Genomic DNA, 18,772 nt, shown 5'->3' with positions numbered 1-18,772 from the left:
CATCATCTCTATATTTGTCCGATATAGATGAACAAAAAAATTACTCTAATAAAAACACAAAATTAATATTCCTTGCCTATCATAATCCTGTCTAACCTGTCTTTGTTTTCTCCACAGCCCAGGGTTGAGTGATGCCTCCAGGCTCCAGTGCCGACTGCCCTCACCTCGATTGTGTGGGGGAGATCACCAAAGAGGAACTCATTCAGAAGTCTCATGTGAGTCCAAATTAAACTTCAATATTTTCTGTTTGCTATATTAAAGAGGGGGTGTTAGTCAAAATCGACTTTTTGGAGCTTTCTACCATGTTATAATGTTGTTCCCTCATCAAAAGCATTCCTGAGTAGAATTTGTCATTCATACATGTTTGAGTAATTTAGCGATCTCTCCTGGGCACTATTTGAACTCTCCTTATGGTTAGCAGAACAATCTTGTACAAGATTAAATCCACAAGCCTGTGTCACCCATACTCCTGCACCAGCAATTTTCCATAAATATACAAAAGAATGATACAAAACAATACACTACAACTTCACAAACTTGATGCAATGTGCTGTTGTTTCATTAGCTCAAAAGCAAAGGGAGGGGAAACTCATTGCTTCAAAAGCAAAACCTATAAAACATGTTAATATGTTGTTTTCAGTGAATATAACATTTTTAAAACAATAAAAGATAACATAGTGATTTCAATATGTTATGTGCTAGCAGTTAATACCCCCTCTTTAAATATTTTCTGTTTGTTGTATTAAATATTCAAATAAAGCCTTGTTAGTATAAAGAAGTTGACATTACTCTTTTCCTCATTCCAGGGCCAGTGTCAAGACTGTGAAGTAGGAGGACCAAATCTTTGGGCATGTCTTGAGGTGAGGCAGTGACCAGAGTGGTTTATTTTGCACAATGCATTGAGTTGCAATTTGAATGGTGTCTATTAGCAAATTAAAATGGCAGCAATTATTTAGGTAACATAATTTTCTCTGCAAACAACAAATATCATGTTTTTATAAAATCCACGTAGACAAACATGTTCAGAAATAAATATGACTGTTGTGTTAGTTTATCAGTTCATATTTGTCTTCTCACAAATGTTAATGCTCCTGGATGTACTGTGAATTGAATTGCACTTTTAAATCACTGAACTATCTATAACATTATTGGTTTCTCTTCCCTAGAATGGATGTTCATATGTTGGGTGTGGAGAGTCTCACGCTGACCACAGCACTGTCCACTCACAGGTGAGAAATCTCTGTGAACTGTGTTGGCACAATGTTAAAACATTGTTTATACATTTCAGTGGTAATAATTTCAAAAGATAATTTGCGTGTTGTTTATGTTCATATCATATCTAACAATCACTGCGTTTAAAAACACACTAGAAAAACTGGTTAACTGACCTAGTTCAATTTAAATTGAATTTTCAAAATGCATGTAAAGCCAGGAACACTTGAAGGGTCGGGAATTGAATCTCAAAGATCCCAACACATATTTAGAAGTTGATACATAGTTGGATACCCACTGCATGTAACAACACAGTCCAGTTTACATTGGGCACAGACTAGGAGAGGTATTCAACTGTGCAGGGTAAGAAACAGCCAAATTAGATATGTGTTTGGACGTTTACTCACTCATTTTGGATCACAGCGATGACAAACTACAGTCCTTCCACCTGGGCTTGTCACGGTAATTATTATATCAACTTATCATTCAATATATGACACAACAATCATTGTTTGGGGTCAATATTTATCGTGTGTACCTTTTTTTTTTTTTCTTGGAAATGTTTGGTAAATGTTTTCTGCAATATGATAAGATTTGAGCAGTAGAATGTTGAATTATGAAGTAAAATTGTAAACTAACTACTTAAGTGTTGCATTCTGCTATTTAGTAGTTCAACAATATTGTACATTTAGATTAGTTTTGGGGGATAAATCTGCTTTATGGTTTGGGGTTCAATATTATCGTTTATCATCTATATTTTTTTCACCTATATATCACACTTCAAAATTTGTTATCATGACAGGCCTTCTTCCACCCTCTGAGCACATTAAAGTGTTTAAATGAAAATGAAACTTACCAGAGCTTCAAATATGTTTGTGTGCTGCAGAGAGCAAATAACTTGTGAGTAATGCAGTTCGAAGCATGTTTGAAAATCAAATGCTCAACGTAATTGCGATGTCATTATCTATTTCTGCCAAAGGTGTGGTTATATGTATGATAGTCATTTTATCAGTAATTATAGCTGCATAGATTTAGTGCTTATTCTAACTTATTACAATCACCTGAACGCCTCGCAGCCCCTGTTCGCACCTGTTTGGTTCTTTGTACCTCCTGTAGACCGGGACAAGAGTGGTCTGTTTTTTTTGTTTTTTTTTAGCACGCTCATTTTTTTCTGTGAGTATAAACATAGTGAATGAAAACAAAATTTACCAAATGGGCATAAAAAAGATAATATTTTTGAGCTATGCTTTTGTCTGTGCGTATTCGATATGACTATTAAATGATCACACAAAGTTTTGGTAGTTGGCATATCAAAATACTGCCGATATTATTACATGCCCCACTGTCTATTGACTCGGTAGATAATGCAAACATGTTGTAAAAAGTAATATCCGGGTTATCTGAGTGCAGCTCCCTGGAGTCGCTGCTGTTTATTTTCAAGGAAGCCATTTTGAAACCTTCCTCCGAGAATAACAATCACGAGTAATTAGTTCTCTTGAGGATTTGGACATAGGTAGGCATTTTAGGCTCAGTTCACACTTATATATAAATGATCTGTGGTATTAGTATTAGCTATTTAAAAGAAACAATAGAAGTTATTGCATTATAATGTGTTACTAATTAATACATGGTACTCAGATACAGTTCATATCTCAGTACACTAAAAATTAAATCAACTTCAACTTCTTCCTTCATGACATGCATCCTTATTCTTGTTTTCAATATTTGCTCCTATAACTTAACATGCAACTTATACGTTCAAAATGACTAAGATAAATGCCATAATTTGGTGAATCATTGCGTTTTAAGGAAGTGAATACTGCATAGGGCTCGATACAAAAAACATCACATTCACAGGACAGAAATGAACCTTTCATTAACAGCTTCAGAATGATCTTGAGCTGTATCAGAACAAGTATAAGACCACATAGACTAGTATACGCCCATGGACTATGGAAGCTACCTGGACGACTGAGGAATGACACAGCTGTAAGGCCATGTGGCAATATAAAAGAAAGTACTACAATTTAATGTTCAAAATCACATTCTATTGTCTTGAATAAAGTTTTTTTTTAAATTATCAATGTATTATCATGATATTGGAATCAGTATGAAGTATCGTCTATTCCTTAGCATTGAAATCAAGTTTGAAATTTTAGTATTGTGATCTGTGACAATACTACTGATGTTTAGTGCCAGTAATGGTGAATTGGTGGCCATAACACAAAGTTTTATGATGTTCCTATTGACAGTAGATAAATAATAGTATTTATTTTTCTAAATTACTTATTGCAGAAAATGCCCATTTAAGCTTATGGACACTTAAACTTTGTTACAGGGCTGCACTATGGATTGCAGTCAAATCAAAATTACAATTTGAGTTGGCAATAATTTAGATAATTGGATGTCATTTGCAAAGCACAAAATATCCTGCCTTTTTTTATAGAAAAGTTGTACCTTAACTGAAACTAGTAGCGAAACTAGATGCTCATTTGAACAGGTATCGATACTAAAGAAGTCACATTCACAGGACAGAAATGAACCTTTCCTGTACAGCTTTAGAATGATCTTGAGCTGTATCAGAACAACTATAACACAGTATTGCACAGATGTAAGGCCACATAGTAATATATACATAAAAATATACTATGATTTAATGTTGGAAATCACATTCTATTGTCTAAAGAAAGAGTGCGTTTTTTTTTTTTTTTCAATCATCATCTTGGTATTGGAATTGTTATCGAGTAGCAAGTCTATTCCTTACTAGAGTGAAGCCGAAGTAGGGTTTGAAATTTTAGTATTTATCAGTTCGTATTTCAGCCTTCTCTCCTGCAGGACTGTCTCTAGAATCCTACTTTTTAAACACTCGAGCTCAAGCTCAAATCTTATGCAATAATGCCATGAAAAATTGCAATTATTTATTTAATTATTTTTTTTTTTAAATGGTGCCTAACATCCCCACAAATCTTTTCATTGGATAGTGTTAATGTCCCTGGTACTTTCCTTGTTAAATGATTTACATGTGAAGTCGATGGCTGAGTCCCTTAAGCGTTCTGCTGCTGGAGAGACTAATGCGACCTCATGAATAATGCACAGTCGGCTGGTCTAATCATCTGCTCATGTCTTGGTTTGTGTAGAAAAGGCCACTAAATCAGAGCACAAACGGAAGTCAGTCAGGAAAGCTAAGACATTTTCATTTAAGGCCTTAAACACTTAGAAATTAGATTTAATGTTGTCGCAATACTAAAATTTCAAACTCAATTTTGATACTAAGCAATAGACTCAGTACTCATTATCGATTCTGATATATAACTATGTGTTTAGTTTTAGTATTAGTATATGTTTTTTGATACTTTTGACAACCATAGAAGTAAGTATGTTGGAGGATTGTTTATATAATGTTTTTACTGTGGTTGCAAAGTGAAAGCAGTATTATCAGTTGTAAAAAAAAACCCAACAACAACAGGGAACTGTATGCTTGCCTCAACATGTTTTCTCACTAGATTATTGTCCGTCAGCTGATATGGTTAAAGATTTTTGTTTACTGGTTCAAACATCCATATTAATTCCATTGAGGTATTTTCTTCAGGACACCAGACACAACTTGACCGTGAACTTAACCACACTCCGAGTCTGGTGCTACGCCTGTGCAAAGGAAGTATTCTTGGAGCGAAAACTCGGACCAAATTCACCGAATGGCAACAGCAAAGCTCTTACTTCTGCCCCCAATGCTGCCCAGGTAAAGTTACGTAAGAACACAGAGCTTTATAAGAATAAACTCCATAGGCCATAGGGTTTATCGCATAGGTCACGGTTACTCATTTATTAGATAAGATACCTTTTGATAAAGGCTGTTTTTCGTGTGTGTTTAGGAAAATAGCAGATCCCCTGGGAGCCCTACGTCCCTGAGAGTACCCTCTAGTGGCGGCAGTGAGGACTTGGGCATGGAGACGGAGGAAGAAGAGGACCCACGAACAAGAGGTTGGTACATTTTTCTGGATTTTTATCAACATTGCTGTCATATATATACACCATGCTGGTTCCCCTCATCAACCTAAATCATGCACAATAGATCAAATCCTCGAGCTAAGGTAGTCCTGACTAGGGATTGGACGATATACGATAATATCGTTAATCACGATAAAAAAGGTCCGCAATTAATTGTTCGTGGCATTTTTTTATAATCGCGATCATCGCGCACGATTATAATCGCCTTTATGGCACCACACTGCCTCATGTTTCCAGTTCCAATACAATGTTTAGATGTTAGTTCTGGTGTTTGCCCACTCTGACATAGCAATGACACTTGTAGCTTCTGTGCTTATCTCTGTCTGAACTATATTCTGTCAGATAGAAAGTCTGATCCGTAACTCTCCACAGGAACATACCAGTGCACGCCTCATCCGTGCACACAGATGAGACGCTAATGTGTGTACATCTTAGATTTTTACCTACAATAATACAAACTGCAGAATAAAACAACACCTTTTAAACAATAGACAAATTAAGTCTAATTCATACAGCTGAACACATAGTCCGAATGCGCACTATGTGCACAGAAGCAAAGCTAACGATTATATACGGTATATTTTACCTACAATTAAGTCAATAGCAGAATAAACCACGCTTACCGATCGAGAACAGCATCCAATCCATCAAAAAATAAGGTCCTTTACTCCTGAGTCCACTGTGGGATCTTTAATCTTTGCCATGAACCGCTCCGGGTCCGAGATGCCTCTAGTTTAACTTGTACAAACATCCACAGTGTCCTCGATCACGTACTCCCTTTGTTTTGTCCGTTTCGTCATGTTTAAAACGCAAAACAACAGTGCGTAAAATGCGCCATTATGCACACATTTTTGCATCCACTCGTTTCCCAATTCACCAAAGTGCCTTAATTAAAAAAATTAAGTGTTCATCGACGGGCACTTGCGTCACTTCCGGCGCAACAAGGACCGGTCCATTTCGCCAGCATGGCATTGAGGAGTACACATTTTCTTCCGGGTACGTCTGTTTACGGAAAACCATGCCATGTGATACGTCATCCTGTCCCGCTGCTCATTGGCTGTAAGGGGAAAACGTCACTAAATGTGTGTGATGTAATTGGTTGATTCTACAAGGGGAAGAGTGGGGCATAAACTTTCAGTCATCTGTAGCACTGATTCGCTGTCTGCGGCCTCAGTAACCCACAACCCCCACCTTATTGGCCAACACTGGTGTCAATCACAAGCTAACACGTGTGTTTAGCACTGAACAAAGCTGGCGCTGTCAGAAATTTATTATGCCTGAAATCGACAAAAGAAATGCAAAGAAGTGACGGAGCAGATTTCATATTTGGAGTACTTTCCTGCAGCAGATTGGACATGGAGGATCTTATTTTGTGGACATAATTTCTTGACTGGATTATATTCTCTGGACCTTTACGGAACAAATGAGACCAACTTTGTGTGAATAAGTTGACGTTTGACAGAACCAGAGCGCTCAATGGTAAGTGAAGTCCAGATTCACACTTTGTGACTTTTCTGTAAAAACGTCTTTCCTGTCAGCACTGTGGTGATTGCAGGTGAAAATGTTTGCATATCCAGAAAGACAAACGCCACAGCTTTCATTTGATGTGTAGGTTGTTTGTGCGGGTGACGCAGAAGTGTATGTACATTGCTGTAAACTTGTAAAGTAGGCCCGGGCCGTGGGAACGTTAACAGGTTAATAATTATCGCGATAATATCGTTAATCACGATTATTTTGGCCACGATAATCGTGAGTCTAAAATTAAATATCGTCCCATCCCTAGTCCTGACCAAGCCCAGTCATATTCTACTCTCTAGAGAAAGAGTGTGTGGTATCGGAATTGGTATTGACTCTTTTCCTTATTATCAAAATAAAGTTTGAAATTTTAGTATCATGATACTACTCCTGACCGGTTGCCCTCATGGCTTTGAAGGATGGGTCAAATGCAGAGGACAAATTCTCCATGGGGAGAGTGAAGTGTGCCCATAACCTTGTCTCCTGGTGAAGTGTACCCATAACCTTGTATTTTAATTGCTAAAAAATAATTGGCCTTGCGGCATCACCTGCTTATCAATAACATAAAAAGTTACATAATAAACTTTTAATGTTATGCTAGATAAAATATATGACAATGAACATTTGATAGCCACAATTCCCATTTTATTTTAAAAGTCAGACGTTGATGCTTATTACCCATAGTGCATTGTAACAAATATCCAGACAACAACAATAGTTTCCACAGGCTACAAACGCATACATGTTTTTCTTTTGCAGGCTTTTAAAAATAAAATGAGCATTAATCCTGGCACCAGCCTTTGTGTGTTACTCCTTATGTACTACACTAATGGTGGATTTGTCTTTTCTATTATTTCTTCCATTGCTTTATTTATCAGCCAAGTCTGATGCCAGTTGAAATTGTATACTTCTAGACTTGGCCGTGCATCTTCATTAACCCTACTCTGCAGAACCATGACTAAATGCCAGAGCTCATGATGGAGCAGCAGACTCCATATGTCACAGTAAACCTCATGTGGAGATGGACCTGGCACCGGCTGCTGTCCGGTTATTTTAGTCCCTCATGCACTTCCTGTATTTAGAGGTCCTCTGTGTCTTTATATAAAATGTTTCTTTTGCTTTGTACTGTGTTCTGACTCACCTATCCATGGGCTGCAGAGTGACAGCAAATTAGCACTGTTGCCACAGCAGTTAACAATACAAAACCAAAAGTTTCCCATCCTCATTTACCCTCTCGAAATTGTATTTAGAGTGATTCATGCATGTTTGAGCAATATTTATACTCCTGTATAAGACGTTTTCACCTGCACCAGTATACGCCCATTGCTCTGTTCTTTCTTCATTCTCCTATTTTATTTTCTTAATAGGTGATATGCTTAGGATTTGGCAACGTTGCATAGTCATTTTGGTTCAATTATTTAAAAAAAATCTGCTACTTGCTAGTGTGATGTGCAGCTATCAATGAGAAATGCTGATAACCAAGATAAGGCGATTTCAGCCCCTGGGTGCCAGTGTTTTCTAACATAGAAGTTGGCAGATTTGTTTCTTGTTGTTTTAGATCATAATTGTGATTTAAAATGTCCAAAATTATAATGCATAACATAATGATCCATGGGTGTCAAAGATTATAAATATATAGCCGACTCAAGCACAATATGTCCATGCCTCTAATGTATGTATGTCTTGATAAAATTGAATGTCCCCCACCACAAACTTCATTTCTTGCTGCTTACTTTCTTGTCTTATAAAGGATATGGGACAGAAATATTCAAAATACATTATAAAGGGAATTTTTTCCATAACCATTTTTATCACCACTGACATTTTTTTTTCTTTATATTTTTCAGGTCTGACAGGTCTGAAAAACATTGGGAATACGTGCTACATGAACGCAGCTCTCCAGGCCCTGTCAAACTGGTGAGATAAGATTTTTCTTTCTACTTTGTAGCATTTTGAGTCCATGTGGTCGTGTATTTATTATGTTAATTATTTAGATTAGCAAAATGGCAAGCTAGCTATGGCTTTTATTAGTCAAATCTTACAAGAAATTACTGTACTGGAGAATTTATATAGTAATAAATTATAATGGGATCTTTTTGGTATCGGAATTACCAAAAAACCTCAAAGTTGTATTTGGAGTGGTTCACCGCCGCCGCCCACTCCTCTATACTTGCGTCGTTCTCCAATTTTATTTTCTTAATCGGTGATAAATATATTGGTATTATAAGTGATTACGTTTACGGTGACGTCAGCTCCCATCAGGCGTCAAATCAGCGGACTTGTTTCTTTTATTATCCTGTTTTAATCAATATTTAGATTTAAAAATGTCCAAATTGTAACATAATGATCCACGGGTTTCATAGATTGTAACTATACAGAGAGAAGCACGTCTTTAATACTAATAAAAAAGGAGCAATAAAAGACACTAAGCAAAGACTAAAAGTAAATGAGACTTGAAATTCTCCACTGTGAGGGCTTGATTGTTATTATTGCAAACTGCAGAATAAATTGGGTTATCAACATTTCCAATCCACTTAATATCAGCATCAACATCACCCTCCATAAGTCCATATTGGTGTGGCTCTATTACACAGTTGTTTACCTGACATAACTTCTCCACTTAGTCTCTTTTAAAACCTGCACATTTGTGCCTGCTGTGGTTTAATGGTGGTTTTCCCCTCTCTTAGTTGAGTCCAAGGCTCATGTGACTGCTGCACTGCACCATAGCGTCTGAATGGCCTTTTGTGGCTCCCATAGGCTCTAGTGTTACCACCCAACACCAGCTCACTCTCTCCAATCACCATTTCACTTAAGCCACTGCCACACGTCTCCTCTGTCTCCTACATTAACTGCTTAATGTGATATCTTCAGTGCCGTTACATTTTTCCACCCATGGCCATAGAGAAGTGTACTTCATTGTCTTGTTAGGCTAGAAGTGCAGTTATAATAAGCATGCAAAATCCAATAGAGGTTATGCAGATAACATCACATTTTGAATTTTTAGAATGAGTATTGACATGAATGTCAATGGCAAGTCATTTTCTTCTGTCAAAGCTCAAAACACATCTAAAATGTGAAAGAGCTGCAATAGCATCTTAACCAATCTAAGACAGACACACACATTTATCACCGATATAGACTTTGAACTGGACACAGTTGAGCTGAGCCTTTCTCTCCTTAAATAAAATGCTTCTGAGTCTGTGTGTTGAGGAGATTAATTGTTGTGGGGCAAGTTTGAGTGTCCTTTACCTCCCTCTATCGTTAGCTAACAAGCCAGCTAAGCTCTCCATTCACAGCAACTACTTTCAGTTTCCGTGTTGCCATATAAAGCCAATTTTAACAAAAAAAAAACACACAAAAAAACTCTATTGACAAAAGAAACACATTTTGTCTGTTGTGTTGCCCATAGTTCTGTCTTAGTGTCACTCAACTGGAATGTTAAGAGGCATTTTTCCAGTAAAATTATGTCAGCATAACGTCTACTGTTTAGAGGCAGTACTTTTAATATTTTTGTTATCAGCACAACACACCTGGTTAATATATTCATTATTATAGCTGCTCGTTATCAGACGAAGCAACTTGTATCATATTGACCTTTGCAAATCTAATAAAATAATTAGTAAATCTAATCTTGCTTATGTTATATGTAGTTATACATAAAGTAGGGGTGAAACAATGTAAGGTAAACATTCAAATCAAATATGGCTCTTACTAGTATCAGTTTCCATGATGGTCAAGTTGTTTGTTATAATTTGATGTTTTGGTTCTCAAGACAATTAACCAGAAAGCAAAATGAGCCTCACATGAGTCTCTCATTTGGGTTGCCAGTTTCAATGTGGAAACCCAGTTGGTTTAAACTAAAGACTTTCTCTGATCTGAATTGTCACTACCAAAACCCCAGCACCAGCAGCCAACCATTAATCAATGGTAGTACAGCCTCTGCAGCTCAGTGAATTGTGGAGGTTCTGAGCTTTCACATGAGGCATGGCCTGTTCATATACTAAGAATGATGTCTTCGACTGGTTTATTTCTGTAGATGCTTCTTTTTTACATTGCTAATTACATACATGTTTACTTCAGTCAGACTAGTTAAGTTTGTTTTCTGCATTAATCGTCAGCTTACTGCTGTAGACAGAAGTGAATTTCCTCCGCCTCCCTTCTGCCTGGTGATATCACAGCAGATGCAACATTTCTCTCACTCACCCAGGGGACATGAGTTTTAAATTACACTGCCGATCTCTATGTGGGCTCAAGTCAAACTGCAGAGATGTGGGTCGAAATTTGCAATCTAAATGGAATCCAAAAATAGTCCTGATCGAGTAACAGGACTGCAGAGGGAGCGACTGGTTTAACATGGAGCTTTGATGTTTGTTTTTGCACAAATCCTCTTTCTCCATCTTCACCCCAGGGTCATAATTTAATATGCACTTAAATTTAGAAGGATACACCGCAGGACCTGTTCACAGCCCAACATTTTGGGCACATTATGTTGATGCTTTTAGTTGAATTATTGCTAAAGAAAATTCTTTTATGTTAACTAGACAAAAGCTTTAAAATTATTTTTTTTTGGAATGATGAATAATAATAAAATAAAAAAAAGTGAAATATTGTGTAGCCCTAGTTTTTTGAATCTACATATTGTTTCATCCTTAGTCGTAAATTACACAGCAGTTAAACAGTTGTTTCATAGCTCATTCAAATATTGCAAGTACTCAACATTTCACAGCCACTTAACTTAAAGGAGCACTGTGTAACGTTTTTGGTCAAGGGTATGCCGCCCACTTGTCTCCACAGAGATGCTATTGCTTTGCCTGGAATGTTTTCTTACATTGGTTTTTATTGCCCACCAATCCATTGAGAAACATGCATTCTTGCTGTGATGGATACAGTTAATATTATACCAAAGAGCATTTCAAGCACAGCAGTAACAGCTCCATGGAGATAAGTAATTGGCAGACGGCCTACCAGGAAAAAAATAACATGGTGCACCTTTAATAACTACATGCGCACAGTGTTATTGGTGCGTTTCAGTTTGTAGAATGTGATGAGGTCATACTCCAAAATGGGGGGCAAGAGCCAGTTTTTCATATTTATTACATTGTACTTTGTCATGAAATATCTAAAAGGTAAATTCACAAATGTGCAACCTGATCATTTCTATTAGTGACTAGACCCTAGAATTTGCATTATTACTACAAAAATTTGCAATAACAACATTCATTTTAGCTCCCCCCTTCTGTATTAAATATTGTTGTCCTATAGAATGTTGTGTTGTCATCTGAAACCCAGTCATTTGATATAAGCTGCACATCCTTCTATTCTCCTTCTTTTAACCTCTGCTAATGTTATTGTCTGCATCTCCAGACATTTTATGCTCCTAACTCCATAATGACTTTATTTATATCTCCTGATCTATTTTCAGCCCGCCTTTGACGCAGTTCTTCCTTGAATGTGGAGCCCTGGTGAGGACTGACAAGAAGCCAGCACTCTGTAAAAGTTATCAGAAACTCGTATCAGATCTCTGGCACATAAACAGGTGGGCAATCAGTTTTAACTACCAATTCAATTCATTTTATTTTTGTAACGCCCAAAATCACAACAACAGTTGTCTCGAAGGGCGTTCATGTTTTGGTTGATGGGGGAAAACCGGAGTACACGGAGGAAACCCATCCAGACACGGGGAGAAAGATGCAAAACTCCACACAGAAAGGCCTGGGCGACCCAGGGATAGAACCAAACCTTCTTGCTGTGAGGCATGAGTGTTGCCACTCAGCCACCGTGCTGCCTTCACACAAAAACAAACAGGAAAATGAAACAACAGGAAAAATCAGACAAAACAAGAAAAATCGGCGAGAGGGGCCGAGGAGAGCCAGGGGAGGAGGAGGAAGACCAGGGGAGGAGGATGAGAGCCGGGCGGGGAGGATGAGAGCCGGGCGGGGAGGATGAGAGCCGGGCGGGGAGGATGAGAGCCGGGCGGGGAGGATGAGAGCCGGGCGGGGAGGATGAGAGCCGGGCGGGGAGGATGAGAGCCGGGCGGGGAGGATGAGAGGGTCCAGCTGTCATCGGGGCATCTGAAAGAGTTACACTCCACAGGGGGAGTGGGACAGGGGACAACATGTGAATAGCATTGCTGATGAGAAAATAGGACAAAGCAGAGGATAGTGCTCAGGTTGCCATACTTCCCCCAGCTAGTTATCTCCTACTGCAGCCTGTCTTATCCCGGGTTTTAATGTCACTCCCTAACTCCCTCACTAAGTAACCTGGTCATAAGCTATACCGAAGAGGAGGGTTTTAAGCCTGGTCTTAAATACAGAGACTGTGGGGGCCTGTTTAACATCAGCAGGGAGTTGATTCCATAGCACAGGAGCTTGGTAACTGAATGCTCTCCCTCCCACTGTACTTTTGGACACTCTAGGAACCACTAATAGTCCTGCATTCTGACAGCGGAGTGCTCTGTTTGGCTGGTACGGGGCAATAGCATCTTGCAGATAGGATGGGGCCATACTGTTTAGGGTTTTGTATGTCAGGAGGAGGACTTTGAATTTGATTCTAAGCTCGACAGGAAGCCAGTGCAGATATTTTAGTACAGGACTGATGTGGTCTCTTCTTTTAGTTCCTGTTAGGACTCTGGCCGCTGCATTTTGGACCAACTGGAGGCTCCTTATAGTACTTTTGGGGCAGGCGGCGAGCAGAGAATTACAGTAATCAAGTCTGGAAGTAACAAATGCATGGATGAGTTTTTCAGCATCGTTTTTAGGTAAAATATTTCTAATTTTAGTTATATTTCGCAGGTGAAAGTATGCGGTTTTACAAGCTAGGTTTATATGGGCTGTGAATGAGAGATTTTGATCAAATAGGACTCCAAGATTTTTTACAGTAGGGCTAGAAGCTATATTCACATTGTCGAGTGAGATTATCTGGTCCGACAGAGAATCTCTTTGACCTTTGGGACCAACGCCAATGACCTCTGTTTTTTCAGGATTTAAGAGCAGGTAATTCAAGGTCATCCAGGTTTTGATGTCCTTCGCATGTTTTATCTCATAATTTCATCTTTATATAAATGAATGATAAATGAAAAAAAAACTGAGTTGCAATTGTGCTGCTTACAAAATAGGCTGACATATTGATACTGCTGGAGGTGTGCTTCATGTATCTCTATAGCAGAATGTTCAGAAGTTAACATGGACATGAAGTTAACACTATCCACATATTGGCAAACACTGTCAAAAAGATTGTCTGAAAACTCAAGAAAAAATGTAAAATGGATTCACAACACATTCTCAGGAGCCTGTGATTAATATGTGCGTTCAAAAACAGAGTGACTAACTGTTGGCTAATGACTGTAATGTTATTTGAGAGAGACTTATTAAGTCTCATTTCACCTGTTGTAGTTCCAACTAAGTTAGTTCTTTATGGTCAGATTGTGTTAAAACAAAACTCGAATTAAAGTCCTACTTGTGTAACAGAGCTTCAGACAGAGCAGTGCCTACAATTAGCATCACACCCCCAGAGAATGTTGGTGACATCAGCTGCAAAGTATCAGTACAGTTTGTTGAAGTTTAATATAATGGCTGTTGCTACTTCTTATTCTTCACTTTAGAACTAAATGCATAAATCATTATTAATCTTAATACCTACTTGTCTCTCTTCACAGACCCTCCTACGTCGCACCGACCGCTCTTTTCCAAGGGATCAAAGCCATTAACCCCATGTTCCGAGGATACTCACAGCAGGTACACTACGTCTCCTATAAAATCTTAATCTTGGACTTTCAATTGGGTTTAAAAATTGGGATCAAAATGTTGAATTATTAAACACATTCTACTAAGTACAGTTCTTCTGTTATGCTAGACACTAGGGCTGCAATATTAATTGCAATCAAATTGGACTGGATGCAGGATACAGCCTACAGTTCTTTACCTTAACTTCTATTCATACATTCATTCAAAATATGTAATAGTCAGTTGTGTCTTTTTGCTAGTGCTTCTGAACTGCTTTCAAGTGTAAACTTACATCAGGATTCTTGCCTGGCCATCTCGTCCATTCTACATTCTGTTTGAATCCAGAAGGGTCTGGAATTGGACCACTGAGCGTGACAAACCTCTGTCTCTGTCTGTCCCTTACTTGAGACGGTCTAACCAAAGCCACTAATTTGTGTTTTTCAAAGGCGGAAGACGTCTTCACTCAAAAATTCTGGTATCATTCAGAACAAAATATATATCTTCTTTTGTCTGAGATAAATTGGGGTTGTCAAAAGTATAGAAAATTAGATACTAATTAACAGTATTGATACCAGCTCAAATGAGTATCTAATGTCGTTACTGGTTTTAGTAAAGTCACATTGACAGGACAGAAATTAACCTTTCCTGAATAGCTTTAGACTGGTCTTGAGCTGGATCAGAGCAAATACATTTGAAACCATAAGTTTACAAACACTATATAAAAAGACAAATACACTTTTTTTCCTCAATGTCTGACATGAAAGCAGGCTAAACTTTTTTTGTTTTAGGATTACCAAAATTATTTCTATTTTCTAAATGCTAGAATAATGAGAGAAGGATTTTTTAAGACAATTTTTCATTAATTTCTTTAAAGTCAGATGTTTAAATACATTTCATTAGTATTTGGTATGATTGCCTTTTAAACTGTATGACTTTAATCAAAAATTTTTCCACAAGCTTCTCACAATCGTTGGAAGGAATGTTGGCCCATTCCTTCTGACAGGGGTAACTGAGCCGTGTTTGTAGGCCACCTTACTCGCACATGCCATTTCAGGTTTGCCCATAGATTGAGTTCAGAGCTTTGTGATGGCCACTCCAAAACATTGACTTTGTTATCCGTCAGCCTCTTTGTAACCAGTCTGACAGTATGTCCATTTGGAAGACCCATTTGTGCCCAAGCTTTAACTTTCTGGCTGATGTTTTGAAATTTTGCTTCAGTATTTCCACATTGTGTTCTTTTCTCTTGATGCCATCTATTTTGTGAAGTGCACCAGTCCCTCCTGCAGCAAAACAACATGATGCTGCCACCCCTGTATTTCACAGTCGGGATGGTGTTCCCTGGCGTACAAGCTTCCCCATTTTTCCTCCAAACATAACAATGCTCGTTATGCCCAAACAGATCAATTTTAGTTTTGTCAGACCACAGGACATGTCTCAGAAATTAAGGTCTTTATCCCTGTGTGCATTTACAAACAGTAATCTGTCTTTTTTATGTTTCTTTTGGAGTAATTACTTCATCTTGGCAGAGAGACCTTTCAGCCCATATCAGTACAGTACTTGTTTCACTGTGGATAATGCCACACTCTTTCCATCTTCAGCCAGCATCTTCAAAAGGTCTTTTGCTTTTGTTCTTAGGCTATATCTCAGAGACACAGAACCTGTCTCCTTCCTAAGAGGTGTGATAGCTGGACATAGTGTTTAAACTTGCATATAATTGTTTGAGCAGATGCATCTGGAAATTGCATGAATTCTTTTCCTGATATCTTGGTTGATTTCTTTTAACTTTCCCATCATGTTACACAATGTAACAGTGTGTTTCAGGTGTGCCTTCAAATACATCCACAGGTGTCAGAAGCTTCCAAAGACATGACATCATCTAGGTTTCCCCAAATTGTTTAAAGGCATAGTAATCTTACTGTATGCATACTTCTGACTTTGAAGGAAGTAATGAAAAATTGTCTTAAAAATGCCTCCCTCATTATTCTGGCATTTAGCAAATCAAAGTAATTTTGGTAATCCTATTTGACCTAAAACAGGAAAAGTTTAGTCTGATTTCATGTCAGACAGTAAGAAAAAAAGCATATGTATATTTTTATGGAGTGTATGTAAACCTATTTCAATTGTATAAGACCACCCATGAACCACTGTAGAATCTACCTGCACAACAGAGGGATATAACACCAGATGGTAATAAAAAAAGAGAAAAGTATTATTTCATTTTGAAAATCATTCTTTCATCTAAAGACTCTAAAGATTATAATTGTGGTGTTGGAATCAATATCAAGTCTATTCCTTAGTATTGAAATAGAGTTTGAAATTTTACTATTGTGACAGTACTACAGGTTTAAAATGTGAACTTTGCACAGAATCCTATCATTATGTAATCGCATACATTTTTTTTATTGCAAATGTAATCGCAATGGCCATGCTTCTCCGAAAAATCACAATGAGATTGTTCAGCCTTACTGGATGCTATGTGACCTATAAAACTTCCTGTAGCCTGAATCTTATCAAGTCTCTGCCTTTTCCCTTTCAGTCCATGTCCGTTTATTGCTGTAGAAATCGCATGAAGTCAAATCACTGACAAACCCAAGCCTCTGTAATGCACTCACCCACTCGCCTGAAAACTACTGCCTATCACCAACTCGGAGAAGAGAAAAAGTACTATGTGAAATGATACATTTGATTTTTGAAGTTCTTTCTGCCATGGTGCCCAAACAAATTAAAACTAAAAAGCTGTAAGATGTAGGGTTGTCAAAAGTATCAAAAATCTAATACTAATCTAATTAATACTAAAACTAATTAAAAATATCACTTTAAAGCGATAATATGTAACTTTATGGGGGTGGAAAGTCAACTGCATAATACCAAATTAAAATCATACGAGAAGTTTTATTCCATATGCTGGAATATGGCCAAAGGAACAACATTTCCATGGAAACAAGCAGGAGGAAACCCTCCTCCAGGCCAAACAAGAGTCAGGTAAATAAGGACACATTTTCTCAGTTTTTCAGTACAAAAAACACATAAAAAAAGCTTTTATTTTAGTCTATTTTTTGGCATTGGCATTTTTTAGTGTCATTTTGAGCTAATGTGCAATTATTTTTTTATATGACTATTACATTCTATCACTAAAAAAAAAGCATTTTTATTGAGCAGTTTTTATCATCATAGAGGTATCATTATCGGTATCAAGTATTCTGTCAATTCCTCAATGTCAATCTAAGGAATTTTTGTATCGTGACAACACTAAAATTTTGTTGATAGACTTATGAGATTTTCTCCCAAAAAGTGAAATTGAGAAATATTTACAAATAATGATCCCAAAATATCCAGGAAGAGGAAAATTGTATGTCTTTTATATTATGAGGCAGTGTTGTCAAAGAGTACAATTGGTATTTTGACACCAAACACAAAAGTTAGCCTTAAAAAAACAAAAACAAAAAAAACAACAACAAATTGTCAAAGAATTAAAAGCAAAATTGCAATCTCAGCAGAATATGAAACAGTGAGTCTGTGAACTGGTGTGTTATAGTCATATTTGTAACTTGAATAAGTAATAAATACAGAAACGGTTATTCAATAAGTTAAAAAATTGTTACATTTATTTGACATTAGTTTCACTTTAGTTAAATGTATACTGCCTTAGAGTTACAGCTGGCCCTTTGAGGGCAACCGTTTTACTGATGTGGCCCTCAGTGAAAATGAGTTAGACACCCCTGGTCTAAAAAGCGTGAATCTTTTTTTATATGCTGATTGCTGCACTTCCCTCTGCTTTATCTGAAACCATCTGAATGTCACATTTTGTTGAGCAGCACAGACTGTAGGACTTAGCCATGTTTGGTCCGATGAAAAAAGCGTTATACTAGTCTAAGAGATGTGTACTGTTTAAGGATATTGTTAGCTTTTGCTGCACTTTAATTAGTATCTCGTCCCACGTTTCTGCTTTGCTAAATTGCAGATAAAGAAAAATATGAAGTGAAATTGAAGCATGGGAAAAATTTGCTGTTTACTTTGTTGCACATTTGTTGATATATTTAATTAGCTTAATCTAAATAGGCCAAATTGATTGATTGCAACAATTTTAAAGTGGAAGTAAACATTAAATCAACTTATTTGTTACTAAACTGTGTATATGGTGTTTGAATAACATTGCCTTCTGTTCCTGGTCCTTTTTGAATTTCAAAATTGTATATAAATCCTGGCTCCAGTGGACAATACAATCTTACGTACTTGGTGACATCATGCAAGACTGCCCCGATTACAGCCAGGTGCTTCTGATTAGAAACTCCTGGCTGCAGGGCCATAGTTTAAAG

The 18,772-nt window shown here is 37.4% G+C and overlaps 1 protein-coding gene across 3 annotated transcripts in view; it reads left to right on the top strand.

Moving 5' to 3' along the window:
* usp33 (ubiquitin specific peptidase 33) overlaps nt 1-18,772 on the top strand; it is a 55,792-nt gene that overhangs the window by 8,490 nt on the left and 28,530 nt on the right. For all 3 annotated transcript variants that reach the window (XM_033982250.2, XM_033982248.2, XM_055228384.1), the window contains exons 2-9: nt 118-215; nt 807-860; nt 1,167-1,229; nt 4,802-4,951; nt 5,085-5,193; nt 8,583-8,652; nt 12,158-12,271; nt 14,390-14,468. In XM_033982250.2, the coding sequence (XP_033838141.1) occupies nt 132-215; nt 807-860; nt 1,167-1,229; nt 4,802-4,951; nt 5,085-5,193; nt 8,583-8,652; nt 12,158-12,271; nt 14,390-14,468 (723 nt within the window). In that variant the 5' untranslated portion in view covers nt 118-131. The remainder of the gene's footprint in view (nt 1-117; nt 216-806; nt 861-1,166; nt 1,230-4,801; nt 4,952-5,084; nt 5,194-8,582; nt 8,653-12,157; nt 12,272-14,389; nt 14,469-18,772) is intronic.

The sequence above is a fragment of the Periophthalmus magnuspinnatus genome, chromosome 17 (assembly GCF_009829125.3).
Source record: "Periophthalmus magnuspinnatus isolate fPerMag1 chromosome 17, fPerMag1.2.pri, whole genome shotgun sequence".
Taxonomy (NCBI): Eukaryota; Metazoa; Chordata; class Actinopteri; order Gobiiformes; family Gobiidae; genus Periophthalmus; species Periophthalmus magnuspinnatus.
The sequence above is the reverse complement of the archived record's forward strand: the minus strand, read 5'-3'. Positions and strand labels throughout refer to the sequence as shown.